This window comes from Alexandromys fortis, unplaced genomic scaffold (genome assembly GCF_014885135.2).
Source record: "Alexandromys fortis isolate MF-2015 unplaced genomic scaffold, M_Fortis_MF-2015_v1.1 scaffold_27, whole genome shotgun sequence".
Lineage (NCBI taxonomy): Eukaryota > Metazoa > Chordata > Mammalia > Rodentia > Cricetidae > Alexandromys > Alexandromys fortis.
The window spans coordinates 4,277,896-4,305,871 of NW_026067952.1; the positions used below are offsets into that span (position 1 = coordinate 4,277,896).

Below are 27,976 nucleotides of genomic sequence, written 5' to 3' on the forward strand. Positions count from 1 at the left end.
ATAAAAAAGGCAGGTCTTGCTGGGCATAGTGGTATAAATCTAATCCCAGCACTCTTAGAGGCAAAAGCAGACAGATCTCTGAGTTCAAGGCCAGCCTGGTCTATAGAGTGAGTTTCAGAACAGCCAGGTCTACACAGAGAAACCCTGTCTTGAAAAACAAAAACAAAACAAAACCAAAAAGAAAAAAGAAAGCATTTTTCCCTAGATATTATAGAAAAGAAAGACTTTACTAAGGAAGGGAGAGGAGATACCTTTGGCATGTACTGGACATTTAAGAAAAGGAGTTTATAAAGAACTGTAGGGTTGCCCAACCCCTGTCTCCCTCTCAACTTTGGGGGGTGGACAGGCCCAACTAGGGACACCAAAACATTGGGTTAGTTTAGATCCATGGGAGCCTGTTGGATTTGAGTCCAGAGAAGCACATGTTGCTTTTGCAGTTGCCTTGGTAACTGGCGGGACAGGCAGAACATGGCTTCCCAGTCTTGTAGGGCGCCTCCCCAATCCAGTTGCCCCTACAAAAGAACAGGCCCAGGGGAAACAACATTAGGGAACGTTTAGGTGAAATAGCCTTCACAGATTTCCACATTTCCACCCTGGGGTCCACTGCGCATGGGACCTCGAACATGGCACTTCTGTAAGCCCTGGTTTCTTTCTCTGCAAACCCAGCAGATCTCTCCTCCATAGGGATGCAGAGATCAGCACAAATACAACCTGTGCATATGAGCACAGCATCACTATCCTTGGAAAATACTGACATCCTATAAGGGTTGGCTTTCTCGCCTTCTCCCAGTCTCCCTGGAGGGGGCAGATTTGGGCTCTGGTCCTGAGTTCTCATCCTGGTGACAGACTGAGCCACTTCGTTTCTTGGAAACTGATATTATTCTCTGAATAAGATAAATGAAACAGTGTCCATGAAAATGATGTGAAATGGTCCATGGAAAAAAAAACCCTTTGCTATATGTATATTGTGCAAATGGGAGCTTGAGTAATTAGCTGATGAGGATAACGAGGCATGAGTGGCCCCTCGCGGAGCCTCATTAAGGCCATGACCCTCCGTGTCTTCAAGGCTTCACCCTTAATCTAGGTACTCAGCTGTAGAATTACCCTCTCAAAAGACCTCTACCTTTTACCGAAGAGAATAGGGAACTATTGCCTACTGGTTATAGAGATTTCTCTGGGCTGACGGAAAAGGGAAAGTTTAGAAGGGATGGATAAATAGTTGATAGAGAGCTTGCCTAGCATGTACAAAACCCCAGGTTCAGTTTCCAGTACCACAGGTAACAGGTCCATAATTCCAGCACTTGGAGGTGAGGGGATTAGAACAAGATCAACACTTGCTAATTAATGAGGTAAAAGCCAACTGGGGCTACATGTGTCTCAAAAGAAACAACAGAGCCAGCAAGGTGCCTCAGCAGGTCAAGGCAGTTGCCGCCAAGCCCAGTGACCTGAGTTCAATCCCCAGGACCCACATGGTAGAAGGAGAGAATCAACTCGAAGAGGTTTTCCTCTGGCCTCCACATGTGCACTGTGGTGTGTGGATACCACCCCTACAAACATAAATGACTGTAATAGAGATAAATAAAATGGCAATGGTTGCACAATGTTATAGTAATAATTGTCACTGAATTCTTCACTTAAAAAAGACTCAATGGTATCTTTTATGTTATATTTTACTAAAACTTTAAGTATGATTTATTGTGTCTCTGTGACATGAAAACAGCTGTAGAGAAGAGATAAAGGAATTGTAACCCCATGTTTCAATAAAACTTTATTTAAAATGGGCCACAAGCTAGGTTTGGCCATGGGCCATAGCTCTCAGAGTCCTGCCTTACAGAATCTCATCACTAGCTGTGCCCTAGCTAGGAGGCAGGTGGTACGCATCTGTAATCCTAGTACTTGGGAGGCTGAGGCTGGGGATTTATGAGTTTAAGGCCAGTTTGGGCTACGTGGCAAATTTCAGGCCAGCCTGGACCATATAAAGAGACCCTGTCTCAAACAAACAAACAAACAAAAAACAAAACAAAATGACAACAACAAGCAGCAATGAAATAAAACAAATCTTAACAATTCCAGAGTGCCCTTAGCGGCAGGCTTGGTTAGTATACACCTCACTTTCCCCTCACCTGGCTGAGACCCTTCACGGCATTCTCTCTTCCTCCTTGCTCTTGCCGCAGGCTCCCCCCCCCCCCCCATCTTATCTCTGGCCCTGCTGTCTGCTATCAGTTATCTAGAACTCCTAAGGCTTTTATGTGTTGCTTGTTTTGTTTTGTAGCCCAGGCTGGACCTCACTATGCAGCCTAGGTGACCATTTACTACTGACCCTCCTGCCTCCTACTTCATTGTGTTGAGATCACACCAAGCGCCACCAGGCGTGGCAAGTGCTTAGGAAAGGATGTGCTTCTGATTTCATAAGAGGCTTCATCCATGGAGCTCTTCAGAATGTCCGTGGATATTAGGATTAGTGCCAGATATAATAAATTGTATTTTTTTTAAAGATCCTCTTGGGAGCCAGGCATGTGGGGGGAAATATACCTATAATCCCAATAATCAGAAGGTCAAGGCTGAGGACCCAGAAGCTCAATCATCGTCACTGGGAATCTGAAGACAGCCTGTGCTACAAAAGAGCTTGTCTTTTTTTTTTTTAAATAGACCCTCTAGAATGAGGACAGCTGGGGTGGGGAGGTCTGGATGATAGACTCAAAGAAGTTCTTTGTTTTTTTGTTTGTTTAACCACTTGAGGGTAAATTCTGCTTTTTTTAAAAAAAGATAATGGCTAAACTGGGTTGTTCTGTCCTAATCCCAGCTCTGGGGAAACTGAGGCAGAGTCTAATCCCCTGCAGGCTTGAGGCTACTCTCTGCTAAGAAGTGAGTTCCAGGCCAGTCTAGGTAACAGAGTGAAACCTATCTCAAAAAACAAACAAACAAACAACAACAAAAACCAGTTTTCTATTCTCATTTTGAGCTGAAAGTCTGTAATGCTCATTTTTGATACCAGATGGGAACTTATCTTGCCATTTCCCTGTGTTTCCATTAGATTTGTATAAAAATGGCTCCTGGTCTCCTGCCTACCTATGTGCTGCGAGGTGAGTCTGGGAGAGCTGCGCATTCTCTGTTCGTCTTTGCTCTTCTATCCAATCCGCCCTCCCAAGAGCAGGTGCTCTTAGGTGTCTGATTCTTGGGGTGAGCTCAGAGGGCTAGCACTACACCCATTTGCTCAGCGATGCCTGGCATTGGTGTGAAAGGCTGGATTTATGGTGAAGTATTAGCCACTTGGTGGGCAGCTGGGCCAATTCAGGCCACAATCCCCACCCCCTCACCCACCTTTCAGCCCTTTCTCTGTCTGTCCCCTATGCCCACGCCTTGGGCACAGATGAAGGATTATTGGCTTAGGCTGTGGCTAAAAGGTAGCCTACTTGCCTAGCTTGTATAAGACCCAGTTCTGGTGCCACAAAACAAACACACAGACAAAAGGCTTTGTCAATTGAGTCTCTTAAATTGCCCAAACCAGTAGAGCACTGAGCAGGAGGAACCCTGGTGCGGTACTCACTTAATGGCGTAGTTGCAGACCAGGTACACAGCCTGCTGCCAGGTGCTGCCCCATACATGGATGCTGCTGCAGGTGTGAAGGGCGCAGCCCAGCCGGCTGGAAGATGCCCACACCATCTGCGGAAGCACAGAGACAGGTAAGCCGAGGCTTAGAGGAGCCCGAGAACCCTGGGAAACGTGCTCACTAGACCCCACTCCTGTGGAGTACGGACTGGGTGAAGTCTTGGGGCCCAGAGCTGGAGGACGGGAGAAGAGACCATGTCTGCCTATCGTAAGGGGTTGGAGGATGGCTTAAAACATTTATTATGAGCCGGGCGGTGGTGGCGCACGCCTTTAATCCCAGCACTCGGGAGGCAGAGACAGGCAGATCTCTGTGAGTTTGAGGCCAACCTGGTCTACAAGAGCTAGTTCCAGGACAGGCTCCAAAGCTACAGAGAAACCCTGTCTCAAAAAACCAACCCAACCAACCAACCAACCAACCAACCAACCAACCAACCAAACAAACAAAAAAAGCCAAAAACAACAACAACAAAACATTTATTCTGTAATAGAATGTTTTTCAAAAATAACGTTTAACTGAAATCAGCAGTAAGGAATGTGTTTCATATTGCTACATGGAGAAATAGGTGCAGGAGGTACAGAAGTCGGCTGAAAGAAGCAGGGGTTCAGCGCAGTAGTAGAGCTCATGCCTCGTGGTTCTAAGCCCTTGGGTATACCCAGCATGCCAAAGAATGGTATAAAGCAGTATTTATCCATATCGTGCGTGATACGTTATTGTTTTCTATACCCTTTCATTTATTTTTTTCTTTTTAAGATTTTCCTTTTCGTGACAACCTTTGAAAGCCATTGTAGTGTTAGAGGTTAAACTTTGGAATCACACACGCTTGGATCAGCATCTCAACATCACCTGCTGTGTGTGTTTCCCTGAGTCTCTGACCCTCTCTGTGCCTCTGTGCTCTGCTGGGAAGGTGGAGGTAATGATGTCCCATGAGTTTGTTGTTGTTGCTGCTGCTGTTTTGAGACACTCACTATGTTTTGAACCTCACTATGTACCTCTGCGTGACCTAGAAGAACTCGCTCTGTAGACCAGGCTGACCTTAAAGTCACAGTGCCTTCCAAGTGCTGAGCCTAGAGGCACACACCACCACATATGGCTTTTTTTTTTTTTAAAGATAGTTGGAAAGGGCTGGGGTATAGCTCAGTGGTAGAACAAAGCAGACAGTAGGAGTTTGGAGAAACAGAAAATACTCAGAACATTCAAAACAAAACATTGGCAGGGTATGATGCCTGTAATCTCAAAAGGTGAAGCAGGAGGATTGTCAGGAGCCATTTCCCCCCTAACAATCATTACAGAAACCATCACTCTAGGGAGTCTGCAGAGAACCTCACACCCATAGTTATGTTCTATTGACAAAACCTGCCCCTCACCCAATTAACTGCTAATCTTAGCGGAACCCGCCTCACATTCCAGCTATCCAGGGAACCAGGTGTGGCCACTTGTGACTTCTGGCCTGTCTGTCTGAATGTAACCGAGCTACGTGACCGGAACCACGCGGCCTGCGAGATCCCGTACCCTGCCCCTCATCCCTTACCATATATAAACTGTAACCCGTCCCTAATAAACTGAGGCCTTGACAAAGTTGCTTGGCCTCGTTCTTCTGTCTTAGCTCACTCCCTTCCAGGTAGCGCCCCTCCGAGACCCTGGAATAACTTGATTGCGGGTGGGTTACTAACCCCTAGACTGAGTACCCCACCCAACGCAATCCACAGTGGCGCCCGAACCAGTGACTCGGAGTACGGTCAGCTATCGGACGACACGCGCAGTCCCGGGACAACAACAAGAAGAAAAATGAAGGTTCTGCGGCTGTAGTACTCGGACAGATGGCAGAACGGGAGGTAGGCGCAGGTTCACGTCGTCCCACAAGGGGTGAGACAATCACTTTCAAAGGAAGAGAAATTCATGCAGGAATTTAAGCATTCACTCAGGGACAGAGGAGTAAGAGTCAAAAACAGAGATTTATGTGTTTGCTTTATGTATATGTCTTTAACTCCCTGCCACATGGAGCGAAAGCTGACAGGCAGGTTTGCTATAAAGGAGTCTAGACTCAAAAAGCTGCAGCTGCATTTAGGACAGTAAATATGCTTCTTTTCCATTTCAAAAATCTTGCTTCTTGGTCAAAAATCTTTAGTTTGTAGGTGTAAAAGTTTATATCTAAGGTAGATTAAGTTCAGTACTGTGTTTCTGTAGAAAAAGTTTTAAGGTCAAAGATTGTGATGCATTCAGAGGATTTTTAGAATTGTTTAGGCTATCTGAGTTTTTATTTCTTTATTATAAGGTTGGGGATTGTTCTTTTGAGTTCTGTATTGTTCTTTTGAGTTCTGTGAAAAGTTTTGCTATAATTTTAATGAACATTACATAAAGTCTGTATGTGAGTTCTGTGAGAAATGTTGCTATAATTTTTAATGGACATTTACACTGAATCCGTAGACTGCTTTCAGTGAAATTGTCATTTTTGCTGTGTTTCTTCTGCTTTCGCAAGAAAGTAGGGGATCTTTCAAGATTTAAAATTCTTATCCGACAATTTTCGTTTGTACGGCCCGCTCTTGGGTGGGAATCGTAATGTTTCAGCTTGAGGTTCTTTCCTGCTGCCAGGTGTTGCTTCAGGCCTCTCACTAAATTTATCAAGGGCCAGAGTTATACTCTTAGCAAGTGATAATGGTTAAAAGTAAAAAACATTTCGGCCTTCACAGGCAGAGATGACAGGACCCAAAAACTTTTGTCCTGCTTGCTTAAAGTCACTCCTAGATATTTTGTGGTATTCATGGATATTTAAAAGGATGATGTCTCATTTATCCTAGGTGTAAAAGAGATACCTTTGGGTTATTTTTAGATTCTGGCTATGATAAAGTTCTGCTCTGGGCATGGCAGAGCACGTGTCCTTGTGGTATGGTTAAACAACCTTATATTTAGGCCCAAAAGGGCTACTGCTAAGTTTTGAGGTAGATATCTGCCTAATTTTACATAATGGAGGTCCCTCACTGCTGGGGAGACTCTCACTCAGGTCTTGGGAGGGCGCGCCCCCCCCCCATGGCTTGCCAAAGACCGTCCTTGCTGAGGTCGCTTACACGTGGCCTTGGTTGGTGGGGGAGGAGTTCGACCCCCAGTGACCGGAAAAAAGAATTTTTAAGAAGACCACAGCCCGGTGGTCCAGAAAGGTCATAAAAATTTCAAAAACCTACGGAGGCTCCCTGCCTCTTGGGACCACTCCCAGTGTCATAATCAGCTAGTTCCTAAAACAGTACTGTGATCATTGCAGCGGGAAAACTAGTTTTTCAGGATTGCAGTTTCTCGGGATTACTATCAGGATTGCAGTTTCCCGGGGATTGCTATCAGGATTGCAGTCTGGTTTTGTATTGAGTTAGTTCCTGGTGCAGGGTTGCTGAACAGGCTAACCCTGGATTTTTGATTCTCCTCTTCCTGCTGGGGGGGCTGGAGAGATGGCTCAGTGGTTAAGAGCATTGCCTGCTCTTCCAAAGGTCCTGAGTTCAATTCCTGGCGGCCACGTGGTGGCTCACAACCATCTGGAGTGAGGTCTGGTGCCCTCACAAGGCTAGTCCTGGATTTTTGATTTTTCTCTTCCTGCTGGGAGAGTTTGGATTTGTCCAGGTTTTTCAATGCTGTGTGTGATTCAGGGATGGCTGTGCCAGTATGTACTTCCAACACTGCTCCCAGCGCCGCAGCTGCCGCCACGGGCTGCAGCTCACTTCCAGCGAGTTTTTTCCCTACCCACGTTTTCTTAAGCATAGATTGTTAACAATAATTTTTAATCTTGGTCATTTTTACAAGGATAAGGTAAATCTCAGAGTTTTGATTTGCCTTTCTCTGACGGCTAAAGGATGTTATATTCAAACATTTTTTAGGTGTCTCTCAGTCATTTTTAAGTACGTTTGTTAAGAGTTTTTCAGTTTAGGTCTATAACAAATATTTTTATTGGATTAAATTTTTAATAACTAATTTCCTGAGTTCTTCACATATTTTTGGAATGGATTTATGATAAATAAAGATCTTTTCCCACTCCATAGCCTTGTTATACAAAAGGTTCTCAATTCAGGAGATCTAATTTATGGTTTCTCACAATGTTTGTGCCACTGAGGCTGTGTTTACGATGTGGCAAGGTGTGCTTCAAAAAATTTTTCTCTATAAGTTTCAACAAAATTTTTATATGCTGAAGCCTTTGGCTCATTTGGGCTTAAATTTTGTTCATGAAGATGGATATAGATCTATTTTCATTCTTCTACATGTTGGTGTCTAATGAGACCAGCATTACTAGTTAAAAAATGCTTCATTTTTCCATTTTCCTATCTGCAAGGCAGACTTGGAACTTAAGAGGAGGATAGCTTACAAACTTTTGGATGTCCAATGGTTAAAGCCCTACTTATAATGTTCTTATGAGAGATATTGAGCTGCTAGGTAAAATTCTTACAAAAAACAGTTTCCAATAGAGAGCTTAAAACAAGCTGCCTAGCAGGTACTCAAACAGGTAAAGTATACAATAATCAACAAATACAGTATATTAATTATAATTCAGCTATGGCAAATATGTATATTAAATGTAAAACTTATTCTACAACAGTTTTATAAAAAATGCTGTTTATGGCTAAACCTTCTCAATTTTGCCAATTAAGATATTAAACTCTTAATTTAGAACAGTAGCCTGTCTGATACAAAAGGACAGGATAACGTCTAGAAAAAAATGGTTAGATAGAATATTGACTATAATCAATGTTTCCTAAACAATAGATTCATTGATAATTTTAAGATGGATTCCTGGACAATTGCCTTTGCTCAATTCAAGGCCAAAAACGATGATCTTTTCCCAGATCATTGCTACAATTCACACACCTGTATTTTACTAATGTTATGGCAAAAAAATCTCTTAAAGGATTTTATGCTAGAATTTTACAAATGGCTCTTCCAATGGAGGAACTGCATATATGGTTGATGGTAATAATAAAAAAAAAAAAATTGTGGAGCATAACAAGGCTCCTTGAAAGCAACTCATAGAAGTTGCAAGCAGATCCAGATGCAAATGGATCTGGCCTGATAACACCAAGCTGACCTTTGCTAAGGCAAGGTGGAAAAGCCCTTGCAATGCATTATGAAAAAACCCGACCTATATATATTTGGGGTCGAGGATGTGTTTATGTTTTTTCACAGAAAGAAAAAATCTGGACCTGAGTCGTGGCTGCAGACATCCCACAGAGGAGTTCCAGAGATGATTGCAGAGAGGTCCTTGGTCCGGCCTTCCCTGCCCCCAAGGAGAAGAGTTCCTGATAACAGAACCTGCTACGCCACTCTGCGGGGTGTCATCCTGTCTCCAGAGTCCAGCCTGAGATAAGTGCCAGGATGTGCTTCAGATAGCTGAATCCAGCTCACCTCACCCAGGAATTCCACCTGCCCTGAAGCACAAATGCTGAACTGCCTCTACAGTTTGAACTCTGGTTTGCTTTGAAGCTGAGATGCAGACTAAACAACTGTTTTAATTCTTGGGACACAAAACTCATTTTAAATTAAAATATTAACGCCTCTTCACTTAAGAAGGGGGAAGATTGGGGTTCCTGTCACTGTTGCTCAGAGACTGGAACTGGTGGTATTAAGTAACAACAATGTATGTCATTGTACTCTTACTGCAATTGATCTAATGATATTTGTAACTGCTTATGTTGAAAAAGGTTTGACACATGCTGTAAAGTGTTTGGGTTTAGTGCATATGTTAAAAATTTTAGATTTAGATCCCTTTACACTGCACTAATTTTTGGCAAACAGCACTCATAATTTTAATGTGGAGTAGGCATTTAGGAAGGAGGATACCTTAGGCCAGACTAAAAGGTGAATACTGGGTTTGGAAGGTGCCCTTCCTTCTTGTCTAAAAATGGAGCTATTGGTGCCCAAAATTATATCATTATATCTTTTGTTTGAGGAGCTCCTCACAGTTTTTCATTAATGATAGACTCAGGCACCCAATGACGGGAGTTAGTGTGGATCCTCACCTGAATAGCACACCATACAGAGGCTGTAAAGGCCGGCTCAACATGGCATGGTGCCAGGTACGAGGAAAGCTCTCCACACAGCCTAAGACAGGATGCCCTGTGGTCTGCTTACTTTAATCCTGCTAGATACCTTTTATTTGAGAAGCTCCAAGGAACTAATGCTAATCATAAGGCACCCCTCTGTTCCCATGAGAGGTAAAATTGCTTCACCATTCGAGAGGAGGGTTTCTACTTGTCCCAGTCCCTTCTCTTTTAAATCTGACACCAGGGTTGACTCTGACTTGGTGCCCTCCACTTAATAACTGTTTGCCTTTATATAAGAGAGGGGGAATATGTCAGGAGCCATTTCCCCCCTAACAATCATTACAGAAACCATCACTCTAGGGAGTCTGCAGAGAACCTCACACCCATAGTTATGTTCTATTGACAAAACCTGCCCCTCACCCAATTAACTGCTAATCTTAGCGGAACCCGCCTCACATTCCAGCTATCCAGGGAACCAGGTGTGGCCACTTGTGACTTCTGGCCTGTCTGTCTGAATGTAACCGAGCTACGTGACCGGAACCACGCGGCCTGCGAGATCCCGTACCCTGCCCCTCATCCCTTACCATATATAAACTGTAACCCGTCCCTAATAAACAGAGGCCTTGACAAAGTTGCTTGGTCTCATTCTTCTGTCTTAGCTCACTCCCTTCCAGGTAGCGCCCCTCCGAGACCCTGGAGTAACTGGATTGCGGGTGGGTTACTAACCCCTAGACTGAGTAGCCCACCCAACGCAATCCACAGAGGATGTCTCTGAGTTCAAGCCTGTGAGAGCCTGTATTTCAGTATAATTAATCTCAGTGCGTGGTCTACACAGCTTTCCAGGAATGTCTACATAAAGGAAAGCACACACTGGGAGTGGTGGGCTGGCCTATAGTCCCAACACTCAGGAAGCTGAGACAGGAAAATGCAGAGTGAGAGACCAGCTTGGGATATTCAATGGCCTTGTCTACAGAAAGAAGCAAAAGGAAGCCCATGGGCCTGTGTTTTCATTCTCATTCTGCCGCCCCCCATTACTCTCTGAGGTGCCAGGGTCTGTTGAGTAGCACTCTTGGATGGCAGAGGGTTACCTGGGTATAGTGGGAGCAAACAGGACCCCTGCAGAGCCGAGGGCAGTGTGGGGCACAGTCCTTCGGAGCTGGGAATGAGTAATGCCGCTTTTCCTCAGACCAAGACTTCACGAGATCTACCACAGAACGGTACCTGGGGAGGCCGAGAACATGGAAGGCAGTGAAGGGAGGATGGAAAATCACCACCTTGTTGGTGAGTGCCCTCATCCTCTGGCACATTCCCCATCTGTAAGACGGTAGGATGTAGACAGGTCGTACTTACCTCAGGGGTTATGGTCTGAGGAGCGGTTGAGGAGGGCGACAAAGCGCTCACCTGTGTTTGGCACATAGCGCTCAGTAGAGCTGTGTGAAGAGCCAGGTTCTGGTGGCACTTCAGACACAGTGTTTTTAGGGAAAGAGAGGCATGCTGGACCATCAGGCTATCCCAGGAAGCTCTCTGCAGACTGAAGTACCTGATGGGGTCTGAGGACTTTCTCCATACCTGCCTGAGGAGATCAGGCCTCCCAAGCAATTCTCTCTGGGACAGAGTTTAGAAGCAGTCTTGTGCTGGAACTTGAGGCTGTGCTGAATTAAATCACATGAAACTTCCTGCTGGTCCCCTCAAATTTACAAAAGTCTGATGTTCCTTCAGTTCTTGGACTTGCTCTGGGCTTTTTCCCGGATGACTTCCCTGAGGAGGCTCTCTTCTGCCCTTCACCATCCCTCTCACGGAGGCTCCCTTTCTTGAGACAGTGCCTGTCTCTGTAGCTCAGGCTGGCCTTGAACTCACAGAGACTGGCCTGCCTTTGCCTCCAGAGTGCTGGGATTAAAAGTGTTGCCACTACAGCTGGCTCTCCCTATCTCTCTTAGTCTCAGTTTTAACAAAAAAGATTAAATGTTGGAGCTGGAGAGGTGGCACAGAGGTCAAGAGCACTGGTTGCTCTCCCAGAGATCCAAGTTCAGGGCACCAGAGTGCGTGTGACAAACACATATACACATAAATATAAAATGCTTTTTTAAAAAAGATTTATTTTAAATTTTGTGTGTGTGTCTGTGTATGTGTATATTATCGTCAGCTTTCCTTCCTGGACTGCCCATTGGTATTTTATCTTACTCTTCATCTTTATGTTGAACAGGCAGGCGTGAGCCAAAGAGCAGACAGGGGTGGCCTGGGAGTAGTCACACTGGCGAAGTGCGACTGTGCCTCTGCTCTTCACACCCTTTCTCGGTGAGTTTCAGAACGGCTGGCCATCAGGCCGCGGAGAGTGCAGCAGTGTGAAGAAGTTCATCGTAGGAGAGAGCACGTGTGAGCTTGAGGAATGACCCGGTCACTGAGATGAGATCTGCAGGGCTCTGAGACACCAGTCACAATCCCCAAGCTCGGCACTGGCTCCAACCAGTTGGTGATATGCAAAGGTGCAGAGGGGCCCAGAGGGGCCAGAAACTCAGTCGTCAGGACCAACCCTGATCCGTCTGAGGGCATGGCAAACCGGTAGGATGGGGAGCGCCGTGTTTTCCTAATGTCCTCAATTGTTTGAATAAAACTGACATATGACCGTCTCTTAAATGTTTATGTGTGTGTCTGTGTGCACATGTGCACACACATGTGTTTGTGTGGGGCATGCGTCTACATGTGGAGGCCAGAAGTCAACCCCAGGTATCATGTCTTAGATGCCCTCTACCTTGTTTTTTGAGGTAGGGTCTCTCACTGGCCCCCCCAAAAAATCTGCCTGGTCAGTGATCCCCAGGGATCTTCCTGCCTCTATTTCCCCAGGGCTAAGATTTCAGGCATGCGCTGTTGTGCTCGGCTTTTTGTGGGTTCTGGGGGTTGCACACAGGCCCTTGTGCTTGCCAGACAAACACTTCACTACTGGAACATCTCGTCAGCCCTTGTTACTGTCTTATGAAACTCACAAGTCTAGAAATAGCTAATCTAGGTCAAAGGAGACCCCAAGTTTTGGAACATAGGCCAAACTTCCTCGGAACTCAGGCGCCCACTTTCTGACTCAGAAGCTGGCATGGTGAGGTGACAAAAGCCAGGCTGGCAGTTCAGTTCCATTGCTGTTCCTGGGCCCCATGTCCTCACCTCCTACCCCCTGTCCTTGTTCTTCTCCCCGCAGCCCTCACTACTTTACTAAGCACGTGAGTCTTCCAATCCATTCTTGCTCTCTGAAGTATCATGAGCTCCAGTTTGTCTGCCCCGTATTGCAACTACGGATGAGTTAGTTTCTATATGTGCAGAGCTCATCTGCCTGGCTCATCCCAGTGACCACCACTGCACATGGCACCGGGGCCAGAGTAAGTACTCGGCGTCCATGTGTCCAACGACCGAATGAAGAAAGGGCAGAGATTCACTCACCGGCCGGAATGGATCGAGAGGTTCTGGCCCACGTATTTCATCAGCTGTGAGGGTCCATGGGCCCAGATGCACTGAGTGGCCCAGGCTTCAGCAGACCTGGCCAGCTGCTCATCCCAAACCTGATGAAAGAACGACCAGGAACTTGCCCCAGGGTAAAGAACCACCATGACCGAAGCGGGGTGCAAACAGGCCCACTTACCTGGCACCATGCTTCCTCTGTCTCCCGAGATCAACACACCCACATAGAGATCAGAAAACAGAGGCTCAAAGACTTTGACTCCGCGGTCAAGCACAAATCCATAGCTGAGCCCTATGCTCAGGTCTCTGGCCCAGAGCCCCGTGCTTTCTTCCTCTCTAGACCTCAAAGATAAAGTCCTCAGCTCTGCTTGGAATCCTGGGGCATTTGTTTAATAGTTATCAGCACTTCCTATGTGTGACTGACTGAGCCCAGAATGAAGAAGAATCATTGATTCTAAGTTTGCAGTATTTTCATTTAAAAATTGAATTCAAGACCTCTTTTAAAAGCTTAAAAACATGTAAAAAATCTAAGATAAAAAATAATGAAAGCAGGGCATGGAAGTGCACACCTTTAATCCTGGCATTCAGCAGACAGAAACAGGTGGATATCTATAAATTTGAGGTCAGTCTGGTCTACATAGTGAGTACCAGGTCAGTCAAGGCTATATCACAGACAGATACTGTTATATATAATATATAATGTATATATATATATGACATCAACAGAAGGCAAAGTGGGACATTCTACATCTCTCATCACGCCTGTACCTTTCCCCAACAGTCTACAACCATAAATACTCCCTGTAACCCAGACATATAGATCACAAATGACTGTGTATGCTCGGTTCTATAGCTAATTCTTCATTTGACAAGACTGGGGATTCTTCCACAGCAGTGCCTATTAAACCTCCTCCTTAACCTTCTTCGTAGTTATATAAGTATCCAGTGTGGAAATTCTTCACAGTTTATAGCTGGGGGGCACGGTTATCTCTTTAAGAAAAAATACTAGTTCCTAGGGTTGGAGAGATGATTCAGAGAACAAGAGCACTTACTGGTGACCTGGGTTTGGTTCCCAGCACCCACATGGCAGGTCACAATTGCCTGTAACTCCAGTTCTAGAGAATGACACCCTCTTCTGTTTAAGAGAAGCCTGGACTACATGAGACAGGGAAAATTATGGGGACGTGAGAAGAGAGAAGAGCCCTACCCCATGATCCGGAGCCTGGTTAAAGTCTCCCACCAGCTGAGCTTTGAGGACTCAAGCACAGCTAATAACATTTTCCACTGATGACAAGACCTTGTCTCAAAGCTAAACTAAGGGCCGGAGAGAGATGGCTCAGTCGTTAAGAGCTCTTCCAGAGGACCAGGGTTCAGTTCCCTGTATCCACATGAAGGTTCAGAATCATTTGTAACTTCAGTTCCAGGGGATCCAAAGCCTCCTCTGACCTCTTGGGTACCAGGCACACACATGGTACACGGGCTTACATGCAGGCCAAACACCCATACACATAAAATAAATAAATAAAATTGTAACAAGCAACACCCCCAAACCCAGTTTCCTCCCAACTGTGACTCCCTGGAATTCTCTGTGTTAGTATTTGTTCACTCAGCAAATATTGAACAATAGTCTTTGGCACCAAGGCCTCAGTCTAGCAAGGAAATGACCTGTCAAACAAGCATGACTCACGGCAACCCCAGGGCATGTGGGAAAGTGGGACAGACGTGACCCAGACCTTCTTGGGGCTTGGAAGAAAGGTTTCGGGAGTGAGGGTCGTTTGGTCTCACTCTGATCTGCAGGCAAAACCGCCAAGCAAAAGAGAAATGGGGACGCAAGAAGCTCCCACCCCAACCCACCCTACCCCACCTCATTGCTGCCTCCTGCTTTTTAGGGAAAGCAGAGAGGGAGAGAAGGAACAAAGGAGAAGCCGTGCGACCCTCCCCAGCATCCCTGGAGGGAGTAGCTGGCTTGCCTCTCCCAGCATCCCTGGAGGGAGTGGCTGGCTTGCCTCTCCCAGCATCCCTGGAGGGAGTGGCTGGCTTGCCTCTCCCAGCATCCCTGGAGGGAGTAGCTGGCTTGCTTCTCCCAGCATCCCTGGAGGGAGTGGCTGGCTTGCTTCCTGTGCTCTATACCATAGGCAGTAAGTAAACACCTGCTGAGGCTAGTGCCACCCATACCGCTGGTGCTCAATTAATGTGTCATTTATTTGGGAACTAGAGGCCTTCTGCGTGGCAGTTTCGGCGTTAATAAATGAATGAGTGAAAGAGTCAGCAGATAATTGACAGTCCGCCCACCCCACCCCCAGCTGCCTGCCATCCAGTTCTGGACCCTTCCCAATTTCCTCCTGACTTGTGATATTGGCCTCTATATCTTGTTGGTGACTTTTAGTTTTTCTTGCCACCCCTCGCCTTCCCCCCCCCCCCATCCCAACCAAGTCTTCTTGAGGGAGTAAGCCTGGTCCTCCATGGTATCCAGAAAAGGCTTAGCGCTGTGCCTGGCTTCACAAAGGAGGTCTCAGAGAACGCTGAAAGGGGGCCACCTTTCCACTTGTTAGGCAGGAGGAGGCCTATCTGCTGTCTCTCTTCCTAAAGACGCCTGTATGGGCTGACGGCTATCTCTCCAGGCTTTGGGGACAATGGTCCTGGGGAGGGGTTGTGATAGGAGGATTTTTCTCCTCCACCCTGGGGGCTGACTAAGCTAAGAGACACTATGACTGACAGGAGAAGACACCCCAACCTGCACTGAGATTTGGCTCCTGGCCTTCCTCAACCCAAGATACCCTGGTGCCTGCCTGTCCTCCACTGGGGCTGGGAATGAATGGTCCCTGCGGGTTAAGCAACTGGCTCTGCTGAGAGACAATGGTCTGGAAAGCGCCCTGGTCTCCCACCCCCTGCAGGTTCCCAGTGTGGAGGTAAAAGTCTTGGGCTTCATATTGTGTTAATTGAATCTCCCAGCTTAGCATCAGGCAGACCAGGCTTGCAATCCAGGCTGGGGGAACTTAGGCAAACTTATCCTCTGACTCTCAGTCCCTTCATTTTGGAAAACAGATAAAATACTGTCTTGAAAGAAAGAGGGTTTATGTGAAGGCCCTGGCAGGGCGCAAAGATGTCCTACAGATAGCATTCTTCTCTCCCCACCCCCACACACGCCCATTCGCTGAGGATTTATGCCATGACCTTACTTTCTGCATCTGTCAAATGGATTGCTCATTGTCTCCGTTTGCTTGGGCTAGGCGGGCAGATGGTCCAGTACTTCCAAGTCAGCCAGCCACTGCAAGCCACAGTGAGCAGACTGGTGTTGGCTGAGAGGTGCACCGGGAAGGCTTTGGACTCACCATATACTCCATGTTGGCAGCAGGCGGGTGTACGCTGGCCCGGATGTGGTTGTGATAATCCAGCAAGGCGCTCATGTCCCCGGCAGAGATATGGCGTTTCCGGCGGTACCGGGGCACCCCCAAGCCAGACAGGGGCCACACAGCTATGTTCTTGGGTCGGCCCAGGACCACTGTGGTGTTGGGCATCCTTAAGGCCCCCACTGTGTGGCCTGTCCAGAGGAGAAGGCCTGCCAGGCCCACGATGCTGGCCAGAAGAGGCATAGCTGTCTGGGATCGTGTACCTGTCTGATGCCGAGCAGAGCTGCTGCCTAGGAGAGGTGGGTGTGAGAATGCCAAACCCTGAGAGGTCTCCTCGGACACTGCCAGTCCAGAGAATATTCTCCGGGAACTTGGCAGAGATCCTCTGGCCCAGCTCTGGTCCAGATACTCAATACTTCCTCCTTCCTCCCCTGTGGACTCAGTTGGTTAGGTGATGAGAAGAAATGCCCAGACAGTGGCTAATCCAGACTGGACCCTGGAGTGGCAAAGTGTTACCACTTCAAAGTCAGGGCTCTGTCACATTTGCCTGGGAGACAGACATCTCCTCTGGCCAAACACCCTTTACCAATCCCATAATGTTGGGCTCATTTGATGCCCACAGAAGCAGAACGGGCCCTTTTCTCGGTGCGGCAGCCTCAGGATGGAGGGGGTGACATGGGACGGACAGATGGCAGAGGATGGCAGAGGCAGAAGGTCTCTGGAGGTCAGAGAAAAAGACAAGAGAGACCAGAGAAGGGAAATAGAATGGGAGAGAAGAGAGGAGTGAAGACAAGAGAGGGCAGGAGAGGAGAGGAGAAGGGAGGCCAGAAGAGGTCAGCGTAGTCCGGGCTTCAAGTTCACTAGGGCACATACCCAGAACAGGCAGCCCCAGGAGGTGGCTGAGAAGGCAGGGACTTCTGCAGATATCCTGGTAGCGCAGCACTTTTAACAGTCCATGAGGAGCGACGGCATCTGACGTCCCATCTAGCAGCCCCCTCCTTATCCAGCCAGCACATTCAGAGAGAGGCTCCGCCTGCCTCTTCTGTGGGCTTTCCCCTCCAGCCCTTTGCCGTCTGGAGTGTGCAGGGGCTGTGGTTAGCTGCCAGCTGAGCGGGGGTGTAGCAAAGGGGTAGGAGTCCTGGGAGGACATGCACCCAGGGAGATCCCAGACCCAGTGGAGGCCTCTACTTGCCAGACCCCTGTAGAATAAGGCAGCAGGAGAGAGTTCCGACTTCTCCCTAGGAAGCCCTCCAGTCTCTGAATGGGCAGACATGATGGGATCCAGGTATGAACATCTTCCATGTGTCACACCTTGGGATGAGAGCAAACACAGCCAACATTCAGAGGCTGGTGCCACGACCGCTACCTGTCCTGTTTCGTAGAGGAAGACTTTCCCACAGAGGTGAATGAAAAAGAAGGCCACAGTCAAGAGAGCCTGGGTTCAAATCCAAGTCTGCTTGGTGCCCAGGGCCCTGTTAGTTAGAGAAATTAATTGATGTTCTGCTCTGTACCCCAACAAAATGCAGATGTGTGGGGTGAACCCTGGAGAAGGCTTGAGCCACTAAACAACGTGGTGTGTGTGTTCAGCAAAGGGGTTCAAACCCCTTTAATCCATTCACTGCAAAACATCCATGAGCAGTTGATGGGTGAACCGTTTGACCCTCACTGGTACAAGTGAGAGCAGTGAAGGTACCTGTCTCAACAAACACTCGTGAGAGCACATGAGTCAATGTTTGTGAAGTTACGACAGCAGCTGCCACACAATGTGTTTTCTGTGGGTGTGTGCACTCATGTTCACACACACCCATGTGCTCTCATTTGGCTGTTTACACTTAGATGCTATGTGCGCGCCAGTGCAGTTATATGTACATAGGCGTGCGGGTTTCTGTGTCCTGTCGTGTACATCCAGGTGCGTGCATGAGCACACAGGAGTCTACATATACATGCATGGGTGTGATTGGAACCCAGCTGGTCTCTGAGATGCTGAAACTGAGGGTTTGGCATTCATGTCTCTCCTCTTTGGTTGCTTGTGTTTTGCACAAATAACAAACATTCCTTTAATTCTAGGGGAGTCACACTTACAGGAAATGTGTAAAAGAAACAAGGTTGAAAACCCCCAGGCTGGGGCTATAGAGTTGGCTCAGTGATTAAGAGCACTTGATGCAAAGGACCTGGGTTTAATTCCCAGCATCCACATGGAGGCTCGCCACCTCCTAGGGCATGAGGCACACATGTGGTACACAGACATACATGCAGGCAAAACACGCATACACGGCAAGACTGAGTCCCTGCTCAGCTAGCGGTGCAGGGCTGAAGACAGGCTGGGTCACTCGGGCCAGGTCTTCCTCCCCAGACACTTGAAACCCTAGCTCCAGGCTGCCACCCAGACTGCTCCTCCACAGCCCAGACAACACGGCCGCCAAAACACACTCCTGCTACAGCAATGTCCCTGGCCACAGCATCCTTCGCTTGGCCAAACAACGACTGGAAACTAAAGGAGGCTGTGGGAGGCTGAGATCCCTGACCTCAGCAGGGCCTTCCCACCATAGGGTAAGAAAAGCAGACACAAATAACACTGGTTCTTGGGGACTGGGGACTGTCAAGTCCAAACCCCTCTGGCTGCCTGACCTGGACCACTCCCATGTGAGGTGCCCAAACCTTGTTTCAGAGTTTAGCATTAATGGTCCCAGTTCACAGGGCATCTTTGAGGCAGAGACACACCTATTGTACAGATGGAGACAAACTCTGCTCCCCTGTGGACAAGACTGACCCCTTTCCATGAAGCAGATTTTCAGCAGATAAAATAGCCAGGGTAGGGCAGGTAATAATTAGGAGTGGCCCAAATTAGGAACTCTGGGTTAGTGTCTACTCCTGCTCAGTTCAGTTACTGCCTGTTTCTTGCCTTCTCTGAGCATGGGCAAGGAAAGGGCATTCTCCCAAAGAGTGGGATTGAGGCTGTGTAGATTGGTGTGTTGCGGGACAGGCTAGATCCAGACAGCCTGGGTTGCTGGACCAGATCCAAGGATCATTGGCTGAGTGGCCACCAGCAAGCTAGTCAACCGTTTTATGCTTTGGTACCTTTGTCTATAAAGTGGAGCCACCGGGCTGGAGAGAGGGCTTAATGGTGAAGGGTGTGCTCTACTCTTCTTGAGGACCTGAGTTTGGGTCTCAGCATGAATGTTAGGTGACTTACAACTCTTGAAACACGTATGCGCACACACATGCGCATGCACACACGCATGTACACACACACACATACACACACACACTAGGGGAGGGAGTTAAAAATAATAAAAATATGGGGCCAAGGCCAGGCATGATGGCACACACCTTTAATTCCAAAACCCAGGAGGCAGACACAGACTGTGAATTCAAGGCAAACCTGGTTTACCTAGTGAATTTCAGACCAGTTGGGGCCTACGGTGACATTCTATTGAAAACAAAACAAAACCCTCATTTATCACGGCACAATCTGTAGTCCTCTCTCTTTCTACCATGTGGGTCCCAAGGTCAAACTCAGTTCGTCAGGCTTGGCCACAAGCACCTTTACCCACTGAGCCATCTTGCCCCATTGGTTTCTCTTAAGGCAATAAATGAAATGCCTGTCATAGCACAAGCTGCGGGTGTTTATAATAGCTAATAATAACATCAGCAGGCAACATTTGTGGAGCATGTGGAAGATGATACATTCTAAATGCTTCATACATGTAGTCTTGTTAAGCCTTATTCCATGATCATGATGCCAGCACCCCTGATCTCCAGCTGACAAGGTGGAAGCTCAGATAGGCTAAGCAGTTTGCCCAAGTTCAGATAGTCAGCCCCAGGGGAATCAGGATGCTAGGATAGGTCTCTCTCATTCCTGCGCACAGGCGGTAGCTGAACCAAGAGTGTGGACCAGGAGACTGCGGCTGGACAGAGGGGAGTGGGAAGCAGACAGGCCCTTAGAGATCATTGGGGCCATTTGTCAGTTGAGAAAAGAGGTTCAGAGAGGTCAAACAACTTGTCCAAGGACAATACACAGCAGCTGGCAGGCTCAGGACTGCAGCCCAGATCTGTTACTCCAAATCCAAGCAGGAGGAGGGCAGTCATTAAGAACAGAAAAGCTACAGGATTTTTGTTTTGTCTTGTTTTTTCTTTGTTTTGAAATAAGGTTCTGCTCTATAGCCCAAACTGGCCTCGAAATTGCAATCCTCCTACTTAAGCCTTTCCACAGTCTTTAAAAAAAATTTTTAATTTTATTTTTTTAAAAAATATTTAAAATGTTTATGTGTATGAGTAGTTTGCCTGCATGTGTGCAAGCACACCATGTGTGTGCCTGGTTTAATTAGGGTCATAATGCTATAGGGTTTTTACATGGATAAGATGATATGCTACGTCCCAGGCATGGTGGTGCATACCTGTAATCTTTAGTATTCTGGAGGCGAAGGCAGAGGGATCAAGAATTCAAGGTTAGTATCAATCACATAGTAAACTCTGGGGCCAGCCTTGACTTCATGAGACGCTGTTTTAAGAAACAACAACAAAAAAGAGACACTGCTGACTAGAGATATACCTAAAGCAACAAAATTACAAAGAAAAACACACCAAAAATACTGTCAATAGTAGAAAGGAGTCTAAAATTACTGGGGTGGGACATTTGAAGGGGTTTCTAGTGCTTGACTGGATTCGTGCTTATAGACTGGCTCACCCCACAATACACCTTAGGCTACAGGCTCCACAATTGGTTTAATTTTTTTTTTTTTCGAGACAGGGTTTCTCTGTGGTTTTGGAGCCTGTCCTGGAACTAGCTCTTGTAGACCAGGCTGGTCTCGAACTCACAGAGATCCGCCTGCCTCTGCCTCCCAAGTGCTGGGATTAAAGGCGTGCGCCACCACCGCCCGGCTTGGTTTAATTTTTTAATATTTATTTATTGCGTGTGTGTGTCCAGTCAGGAGACAACTTGTGAGGTTCTTCTTTTCACCATGTGGGTCCAAGGAGTTGAACTCAGGCTATGAGGGGTAATGAATCGTAGGTGCTTGGTACACAGACACAACCTGCTAGCCCCACAGTTGACTTTTATGTTTTATTTTGAGACAGTCTCAGGTAGCTTAGGCTTCCTATGAACTCAATATGTAGTCAAGGATGACCTTGAACTTTTTTTTAAAATGTGTATTATGTTTTGCCTGCATGTATCTCTGTGTGAGGGTGTCAGAAGCTCTGAACTTGAGTTACAGATATGCGAGCTGCCATGCGGGTATTGAACTCAGGACTTCTGGAAGAGCAGCCAGCGCACTTCACCAATGAGCCAGCCCCAACTTTAAACTTTTGATCCTTCTGCTTCTAGTCATGGGCCATCATTCCCAGCATCTAGTCAGTGCTGAGGGTGGGACCCGGACATTTGTGCATGCTATGTAAACAAACACTCTACCAACGAGCCAGTGAGCTGAATGCCCAGGTCATAGTTCACGTTTTGGGTTTGTGTTGTTTTATAATTCCGAAAGCTGAACATTGACAATCACAGTTCCCAGCCCCAGTTCCCACCTTAGTTATGTACAGGAATTTTAATCTTCTTTTAACAGTTGAGAACATAGCTTCAAAGAGGGAGGCCACTGCCTGAAGCACATAGCAGCGAGTACATCAGGACACCAAGATTTGACCTGTAGCCAGGCCTGTGTCCCCAGAAGAGCAGAATGGAGAGGCTGCGGGTGACTGTCCCTGACCTAGGGAGGGGGCCTGGAGAGTCTCACAATGGCTCAGAGTATCTGGTAGCTTTGCAAATAAGTATACATAAAATACCTCTGGGCCCCAAGGCCTTGTACTTTGTTCTCTCTGCGCCCCATTCTGCACTGGCTCTTTTGTGGATCACTCAGAGGGAAGCAGGATGATGTAGCGGGTGAGGGCCAGCATTTCGGAGTCTAGAACTCCATATGACCCACACCAAGGCCTAGGCCGTCTCTGGAACTCTTTCTTGTCTCTAAAATGGGAATAAGAAATAGGTGCTTCCGAGCTGGGGCATGGTGGCGAAAGTCTTATCACCCTAGATACTCCGGATAGCAAGGCTGGAAGGTGGTATGTTCAAAGTTAACCTTGAACTTAGACGGAGCCTATCTCACAAAAGTGAAAAGAGGGGTCTGTAATATGGCTAAGTGGGTACAGGGGCTTGCCGCCAGCCTAATAACCTGAGTTTGAGCCCAATGGAGATCTACACGAAAGTAGGAGGGAACTAAGTTGTCTTTTGCCCTACCTCCTCCCATAACACACTAAATAGGTAAATGTAATACATATATACTATATATTTAATGATATATGCTAGTATATATAAATATATTCGATGAATATAGGGTGGAGATGTAGCTCGGCGGTAGAGCACTTGTCTAGTATGTGAAAGGCCCTACGTTCAGTGCTGGGAAAGAAAAAGGTTCTTTGATCCAGGGTGACTGATCAGCTGATTGGAGTGCTGGTGCAGAGAAGCAGGAGGGGGAACCACAAACCTATTTTAATTGACCAGATGCCTAAATCTGGATGATGTGATCTTTTATTTTGGAAAAATGTGGTGTGATGATTTGATATAATTATGTAAAATACAGTGATCAAATCATGGTAATTAGCATCTCCATATCCTTGATTATTAATTCTTGCCTTGAGAGCTGTCCTGCTGTATGCGTATGTGTGTATGTGGGGGGGGGGGGTACAAGTGTATGCGTGGAGGCCAGAGGTTGACAGGGAGTGGGCTTCTTTCTTGATTACTCTCACCCTTTTGTGTGTTTGTTTTTGAGACTGTGTTGTGTCTTTTATTTTATCCAAATGCCATTGGTTAATTGAATGGAGCTCCCACAACACTGTATAGCTTTGCTTGGCCTGAAACTCACCATTGTAGACAAGGCTGGCCTTGAACTCACAGAGATCACCAGCCTCTGTTTCCCCAATGCTGAAGTTAAGGACATAAGCTACTCTGCCTGGCTCCACTTTTCTTTGAGGTAGGTGTCTCTCATTGAACCTGGAGCTAATCATTCAGCTAGATTGTCTAGCCAGGAAGCCCCAAATTCTCCTGTCTCTGCCTCCTCAGTGATAGGATCATAGGCAAGAATAGCCATGACCAGCTTCCTCCATGGGTACTTGGAGTCCCAGCTCAGGTTCTCATGCTTGCTGGAGATTGGACACAGAACTTCATGATACATACTAGGCGAACGCTCTGTCTACTACTGACCCATATCCTCAATCCTTCTCTAGCTCTTCATACAATGACTGTATGTAGTTTATGTCAGGATCCGGGTAACATTTGTGCTGGTGACTGTATGTAAAAATATACCTACTTGTATACAAGATTGGGTTAAAATTGTTACACCTCAGTACAATTTTAAGGATTCTGCAAGGTTTTTAAAAATCTGTTTAGAAGAATTTTCTCTTGCATTGACAAGATGGCTCAGTTGGTAAAGGCACTTGCCGACAAGCCTGTCCATCTGAGTTCTCTCCTCAAAACCCATGAAAGAGAAGTAACTCCTGAAGGTTGCCCTCTGTGTTAGGAATATTTCTTAAGAACGAGCCTCTCCGCCCACGCAAATAATTTCAATCAGACCAAATTAGACCGAATAAAAGATGCCCATGTTTACTGCAGCGCTCCAGGGTGGCCCAGGAAAACATGGCGAGGGAAAGAGAGAGAGAGAAAAGGGGAGACTACGCAAAACCCAGAGACCCACGTGTTCCTTTTCTGGGGAGCAGCCTAAATAGCCTGTGGGAGTGATCCTGACCCTCCTGGGGAGGGGGTCACTGTTTGGCCAACTTTCCTGGAGGCTGAGTCCGGACCAAGGCAACTTCCAGGGAGGGGGCTTGTAATGGAGCTTCCTGCTCCATCCCTGCTCCATTGGCGCTCCAAGGGTGGGCGCCAGGGGCTGAGGCGATGCTTTGAACCAAACATCCCAGACTCCTTGAATATAGGGGCTGAGGTCTCAGTTTCCATCACACATTCTGACCTCCACATGCATGCCATGATATGTGCCCTTTCCTTCAGCAAATAAATTAATGTTAAAAAACTAATAAAGTACTCTGTCAATAAGAATGCAATTTAAAATCCTAAGGAGAAACATACGCTAGAGCTGGGAAGATAATGGTTCAGTAGTTAGGAGTGTTTACTGCTCTTGCAGACAGACGACGGGAATTTGGTTGCAAGCACACATGTCGGCAGCTCCCAGTCACCTGTAACTCCACCTCCAGGAGATCACACACACACACACACACACACACACACACACACACACACACACACAATCTTTTTAAAAGAGAGATGGTGGTGCAGACCTTTAATCCCAGCATCTAGGAATCCAAAGCAAGAGGATCCCTGTGAGTTCTATGCCAGCCTAGACTACATAGTTGCTGGCTACCTGTTAGCCAGGTGCAGAGAGTAACTGGGAAACCCTGACGATGCGGGGATGGGGAGACATCTTATCCTCCTAACATACAATTCATAACCACACACGAATACCTTCCCCGACGCGCTGCCAAGGGATTTTCAAAACCCTCCATTAATCTTGAGGAGCTGGGTCGGCTGGAAAGAGTGAGGACTCAGGCAGGGAGAACAGCCTCTTGGCCAGGTGCCGAGAGTACGGAAGCCCAAAAGGCCCGCCTAGGGGAGCATTTGAGGGTACGGAGACTAACCGGGAATGGGAGAGCAGGGAGGCACCAGGAGGTCAGCAGAACTGTTCAGCAGGGGACCTTGGCGCTTTGCCAGTCTACAGGAAGCACAAGGCTGAGGATGGGAGATAGCACCGGAGGAAGGAGTATGTGTAAGAGCAGCTCTGAGCCCTTCACCCTACACCACAGCCAAGGCCTGATCTCCCACAGTCCCCTGGAACCCTCCGGAGAAGTGCCCGGAGATGTCCCCTTATCAAGGACAGCTCTGCTGAGAGGCCAACAGCGGACATCAGCCTGGTGTTTGCAGAAGCCAAGCCAGAGAGCCGCTCGCCCTCCCGAGGTGGCGCAGAGAGGAGCAGGAGAGCAGAGATGGCGTGCTTGAGCTGCTAGTCACGGATGCCCGAGGGTGACTGGTGTCGTCGCGTAGAGCGAGCTGGCCGTCAAGCCCCGAGGGTGCTCTGTGGTCCCGCTGCTGCGCCAAGGCCCTGTAGTCCCGGGTCAAAGCCATGCCCGTGGGGCTGGCGGCCGCAGGACTAGGAAAATCCTCCTCCTGGTCCAGGACAGCTGCACCCGCCAGGTGTGGCTGCGGAATTTGCTGTGTCGCCTGCCCGCGCAGCTGGAGCGGAAAAGCCCGGGCGTCAGAACCCCCTGTCTGAGCACCCAGCCGCGCATTCCTGCAAGGCCCACAGCCACCGCCCAGCTGGACCCTAAGAATTCGACAGGGCGGGGTGGAAAGGGACCGTGGGACCCTCTGGGCCACTGTCCATCTGTTAAATGGGGGTGGTTACACTGCCTTCTCTGTCTCGCCAATGGCTCTAAATGTCTCCCAAAGACCATCTTTATTTCAGAAGTGTCGTTTATTGTACCCTTAACTAGATTCTTGACCCCGAACAAAATAAGACTTCACATACTTACGCAGGCAACGCAGTTGACAAGGTTTCTGGCTTTTCCAGCAAGGAAACAGATGAACAAGGAACTTGTCAGAGGTAGGGCGGGTAATGAACACACAGCTAGACTTGAATTCACATCTGTGTTTTTAACAAAAGCAATAGATGATGTTTATACCCTGTTAGCTTGTCACTTGGTAAGCTTGGCAAAGTGCTGTGGGTGCTGGATTATCCCAAAGCAGGGTGTGTTAGAGCCGCATTCTCTAGGCCCAGGAGTCGAGTAAGGATCAGGAATGAAGCACTTTGTCCAGTGGGGCGTACGTAACTCTTACTTCGAGTTCCAGCTCTGCCGGCTGTGTGACTTTGACTATGTGTCTTAGCCTGTCTGTGCCTCAGTGTTTGCTTTTGTAGAAAGGAATATAACAGTACCTACCTGGGGGAGGGGCATCCTTGTGGGAAAGAGAGCAGTCGAGAGGATTTTAATTCAGAGCCCAGTGCCTGGCATACTCTACCTATTTCTTATTTTGCTGTGGTTTCATTGCTTGCTTATGTATTTGCTTTAATGGAGCGTTGTGAAATATAATATATATTTGAGAGTCATGAGAAGTCAGTGTAGATTTAACGAGTATTTTTTTAAAACCCAGGTGAAGAAACAGAGAATGTCTAACTGTTCGACCCCTATTACCCCCCCCCCCCCTTTTACTCTGCAGACAGCCATCATCCTGGCATGAGGTTGTCCTTGCCTCTCTTTCTGGTTTCTCTTTCATCAATGACAGTTACCTCTTCCAAAGCCTGGACCCTCCACTGCCCGAGATAAGAAAGGCTGAGGTCTGTAAGAGGCATATCCAGAGGAGGAAGCTGGGAGTTGGGGAGGAGTGGATCACAAAGTTGCTTGGGGTTAGCGAGGGTCCCAAGCAAGAGCCTTGCTCTTCTTTCCGCAGCTGCTGGTGGGTAAAGGCGGGTGCTCCCAGTAGCACGACCCCTGCTGTCCCTTCACCTAAGTCTGTGTGTGTTGGAGGCACAGATAGCGGGTACGACCCTTTCCTGCTAGAAAGGCCCGAGATCTGGCCTTTGGTAGACACCAGCCTTACTCAGCTGCTCCAGGAGAGGCTGGTTACTCCCTGGGGTCAGATAGAGCAGCAGCCAGAGGTGACGAATGAGCAAAACTTTGCAGAAAGAGTTCAGGAGGAAGGATTTGGTGCTGGGGTGAGCATCCAACTTGTTGGCCAGGAACTGAAGATGAGAGAGCCTCCTACTGGGAGAGTCTCTCTCCCAATCTGAATGAATTATTTCACAGGGACCAACCAACAAAAGGGCACAGCTGGTCACTCTTCTGGGAATAGCTTCTTCTCACCATTCCTTTGGCTGACCACTGGCCAAGCCATCAGACCTCGGTGTGGGGAGAATTCAGCTGTTCCAGGAGCTGTCCCTGACTCTTCTTCCCTCTCCTCCAGGGCCTAAACTGACTTCTGCCAAACTCATCGTTTCATCTCAGCATTGTCCAGACTCTAGGGACCACAAGGCAGCTTTCACAGCCATTTGTAATGGTGGGAACTCCTCAAGATCAAAGACATAATCATTTCATATCTGTTATTTGTCATTATATATTTTCTATTCACAAAGAGTCTATTTAAAGAACATAAATAATTTCCTTTTGCTCACTGCTTTAGTAATGATTCTTTAAGAAATTTAACCTATGAATGTACGTATATGAGCATTTTGTCTGCATGTATGCCTGTATACCATGTGCATGCCTGGTGCCCATAGAGGCCATAAGAGGATGTTGGATCCCCTAGCACTGGAGTTACAGGGGATAATGAGCTGCTGTGCAGGTGTGGGGAATACATCCTGTGTTCCCTGAAAGAGCAGCCAGTGCTCTAAACTGCTAAGCAAGTGTTTCTAGCCCTAGAAATGAGTCTTTACTCTGGATACAGCTTGGGGGAGCATGTTTACTTAACATGAACAAAACCTCACACCAACAGTAATAATTCACTGATTAATCCATCAACACAATTGTTTGGCTGCTTTGTAAAGGCCACATTCCGCTATAGACATTGTCCATCAGAG

General features: G+C 47.4%; 2 protein-coding genes and 1 long non-coding RNA gene across 3 annotated transcripts; 2 read left to right on the forward strand and 1 right to left on the reverse strand.

Moving 5' to 3' along the window:
* Nucleotides 1-206: 206 nt before the first annotated feature.
* R3hdml (R3H domain containing like) lies at nucleotides 207-24,967 on the reverse strand. The gene is made up of 7 exons (XM_050150941.1): nucleotides 24,874-24,967; nucleotides 17,289-17,726; nucleotides 16,398-16,705; nucleotides 13,048-13,166; nucleotides 10,710-10,842; nucleotides 3,548-3,663; nucleotides 207-512 (listed from the first exon to the last, which is right to left on the reverse strand). The coding sequence occupies exons 2-7, from the start codon at nucleotides 17,686-17,688 to the stop codon at nucleotides 380-382; spliced, it is 1,209 nt and encodes a 402-aa protein (XP_050006898.1). The 5' UTR covers nucleotides 17,689-17,726; nucleotides 24,874-24,967; the 3' UTR covers nucleotides 207-379.
* Nucleotides 10,757-12,248, forward strand: LOC126506944 (uncharacterized). The gene is made up of 2 exons (XR_007593376.1): nucleotides 10,757-10,902; nucleotides 11,825-12,248. It is a non-coding gene; the product is annotated as an uncharacterized lncRNA (long non-coding RNA).
* Nucleotides 22,589-27,570, forward strand: LOC126506956 (uncharacterized). The gene is made up of 5 exons (XM_050150974.1): nucleotides 22,589-22,606; nucleotides 25,233-25,367; nucleotides 25,450-25,698; nucleotides 25,899-26,008; nucleotides 26,620-27,570. Exons 1-5 carry the CDS (start codon nucleotides 22,589-22,591, stop codon nucleotides 27,188-27,190), a joined length of 1,083 nt encoding a protein of 360 aa, XP_050006931.1. The 3' UTR covers nucleotides 27,191-27,570.
* Nucleotides 27,571-27,976: the final 406 nt, after the last annotated feature.